General features: G+C 30.7%; 1 protein-coding gene across 2 annotated transcripts in view; it reads right to left on the bottom strand.

Annotated features, from left to right (window-relative positions):
• LOC106464302 (eukaryotic translation initiation factor 4 gamma 3-like) overlaps positions 1-2,970 on the bottom strand; it is a 92,861-nt gene that overhangs the window by 26,088 nt on the left and 63,803 nt on the right. For both annotated transcript variants that reach the window (XR_002611715.1, XM_013924429.2), the window contains exon 15: positions 1,153-1,293. Coding sequence is in view for 1 of the 2 variants with exons in the window: in XM_013924429.2 (XP_013779883.1) it covers positions 1,153-1,293 (141 nt within the window). In the remaining variant the exon portion in view is untranslated. The remainder of the gene's footprint in view (positions 1-1,152; positions 1,294-2,970) is intronic.

The raw sequence follows: 2,970 nt of genomic DNA, 5'->3' as shown, positions 1-2,970 counted from the left end.
GTATATATAGGTGTGTATATATCCGTGTCAGCGTAAACTACTTCTACCTGATGATGACAAAAACCTTGTTGAAATATTGTACACTTGCTGTTATGTAACACTTATATTAAAATTGTGCTTCATTACCCATTCAAACCGTCTCCAGCCATTATTATACATCTGTGAAGTGTCTGATAACATCAAAACTTGAACAAAAGTAGTGGAAAACAAAATTCTGCATATGCAAAAAAATCTTTACACATATCCAAACATACCACAAGTCCATATAACTAAGGAATATATTTAAAAACATAACTTCTCTAAAAATATATAATAACTTATGACCATCAATAGAGGGTTTATTTATAAAAATAAATACTGAAATTTTCTTAATTTGATATGTTTCTTACTGGCATAAAGTGATAACTTTGTTTTGCAGGTGTAACATTACAACTTATTTCATCATGAAACACAACCCCTACATAAGGCCAACTAATATCATACATACTTTTTAGGTTCAGTTGTTTTTGTGCAATGCAATAACTTTTGGCAGCAGTGATTTTGGTGATCAAAATAAAGAATCAAACATGTCATCAATGAGTACTATGCAAAATACAATACGAGTGACGGGAATACTGTACTTGCAGACACCTAGTTATACAGTAGTGGTATAAAAGAACTGATAATATTCTAAGAGCAATGAACTTTTGTCAATAAAATATGAGCAAGTTACATATTCCTGATTTTATAGAAATGGCAGCTATATTGTAAATTGGAAATAAACACTCAATTTCAGACAAAACAGATGAGCAAGTCACACACTCCTGATTTCACTGAACTTCAAATGAGGTGTAAACACTGAACACTTTAGGCAAAATGATCAAATTACACACAAACACACAAATGTAACAGTATCTTTAAAAAATTCCTTGGTATTCTGCACCATAATACCACACCAGCAGGAGCTTAGAGTTACCGTAACTTACCTACAATTACAGAAAATATATTAAAAAACATTAAGTTGCTCTTTTAGCAATTTCTGTTAAATACTAACAGATTTCTCATACTTAACATTGTAAAAAAAAACGTACATTATATTTAAAAGTGTTAAGTAACAGAAAAATTCTGTACACAAAGTATACAAATTAAATAAAAAAATAGTGAACTCCTCACCGTTTCTGCTTCCTTCATCTTCTTCATGTATTCATTCTTATTGACATAATCATCAACATCTTTTTCAAACTCTTGCTGACATTTAATTAACAATAATTTGCTAAACTTAACTTGGTGACCAGTTCCTGAGGATACTTGAATCTGAACAAAAAGGAAATATTAGTTGGGTTTAAGAGTGATACATTTGTAGATGTTTATTGTAATACAAACTCACAAGTTCTTATATTGCTCAGTAATTTTAATAATTTCCTTTGTTAACTAGCCATTGTATTATTAGAGATCTCTACTTTTCTTATGTTTCACAATATTAGTAAATCTATTACTATGTCATAAGCACCATAATCAGTACAGTTTGCAATGAAGATCCCAACTATGATGCCAAAAAGTTAATGGGTACCTAAGTTTTAGAGTCTTCGAAATGTTTACATTTTAAAAGAAATGGTTGGCTTTGTCATGAAAATGACTTGTACAGTATACTGCCTTATTTAATGTCTAAGTTCTTTCACAAGAAACAAACATCATGTACAAGACATCAAAGGCCAATAATTTGTAAATGTATACCATTTTTCTGGATTTCCCACCCCAGCATTGCTAAACAAGATCAACACAACAGGATTCAGATATTAAGAAAAATTATATAATGGCACACATCTACCAATTTAAAAGGTTGTCTTATACCATTATAAAATTTCATTATCATATCTAAAACACAAAAGCATAGTTTCAAATTTGTTAAGATACATTTAAACCTTTTAATTTGTATTATTTTTCTCTAATTACTTATTCTTAACTTTACTGTGTTGGATATCATTAGCTCTGCAGTAAAATAATAATTATAAATGGAATAAAAATAAAATTTCATAATTTCAAAACATTTAATGAGAGTTAATGTTCAGGTTCCATGTTATCATTAAAAACTACTTCCTCTATCATCAATCGTACTCAATCTCATGGTTCCATACTATCACAAAACCCACAATTGGTTAAAGTGTTCTCCAAATGATGGTAAAGCCATTTTAGAACATAATAAAATACTCATCTGTACCACTATTACTGAACTTTGAAGTTCCTGTCTTGTTGAAATAGAAATTTATGATGAAGCTGATGGTAAATTTAAGAGAGCTATTTTAATATCTCGCAAGGCAGCTAAAATACTTTTAACCAGAGAATTTGTAAATAACAAAAATTAAGTCTTCACACGTTATGCTTCCAACAAGTTGAATAATCTAGTTCTGTTACTTAGACTTTCGTGTATGATTTAGAACAGTTACAACAGTGTAATTAAGTATCTTTTATAGCACAATGAGAAACGTTCATCTTCAGCACTTTCAGTTATGCTTCCAACAAGTTGAATAATCTAGTTCTGTTACTTAAACTTTCGTGTATGATTTAGAACAGTTACAACAGTGTAATTAAGTATCTTTTATAGCACAATGAGAAACGTTCATCTTCAGCACTTTCACAACAGTTAGTTTTGGTATGTACTGGGCATATTTAAAAAGTTGCACTGTTCAAATGATTGCATTCAGGAAACTGAATTACCACCTTCGATCATAACCAATTGTTGAGTTAGTTTTGGTTTTAGTTCCGAGAACCAATTAAGTGACAGACCTACTTGCAAGTTCAAAGTGTACACTATCTGGAGAATCGTAAGAATACTAAAGAAATGTGTGTGTGTGTGTGTGTGTGTGTGTGTGTGTGTGTGTGTGTGTGTGTGTGTGTGTGTGTGTGTGTATATATATATATATATATATACGACTTAGGTTGGGTTACGGTAACTAAACGCTCGTCCTCGTACGTACGTAACGAACGAACGAC

The sequence above is a fragment of the Limulus polyphemus genome, unplaced genomic scaffold (assembly GCF_000517525.1).
Source record: "Limulus polyphemus unplaced genomic scaffold, Limulus_polyphemus-2.1.2 Scaffold1615, whole genome shotgun sequence".
Taxonomy (NCBI): Eukaryota; Metazoa; Arthropoda; class Merostomata; order Xiphosura; family Limulidae; genus Limulus; species Limulus polyphemus.
This window is presented reverse-complemented; position numbering and strand designations above follow the sequence as displayed.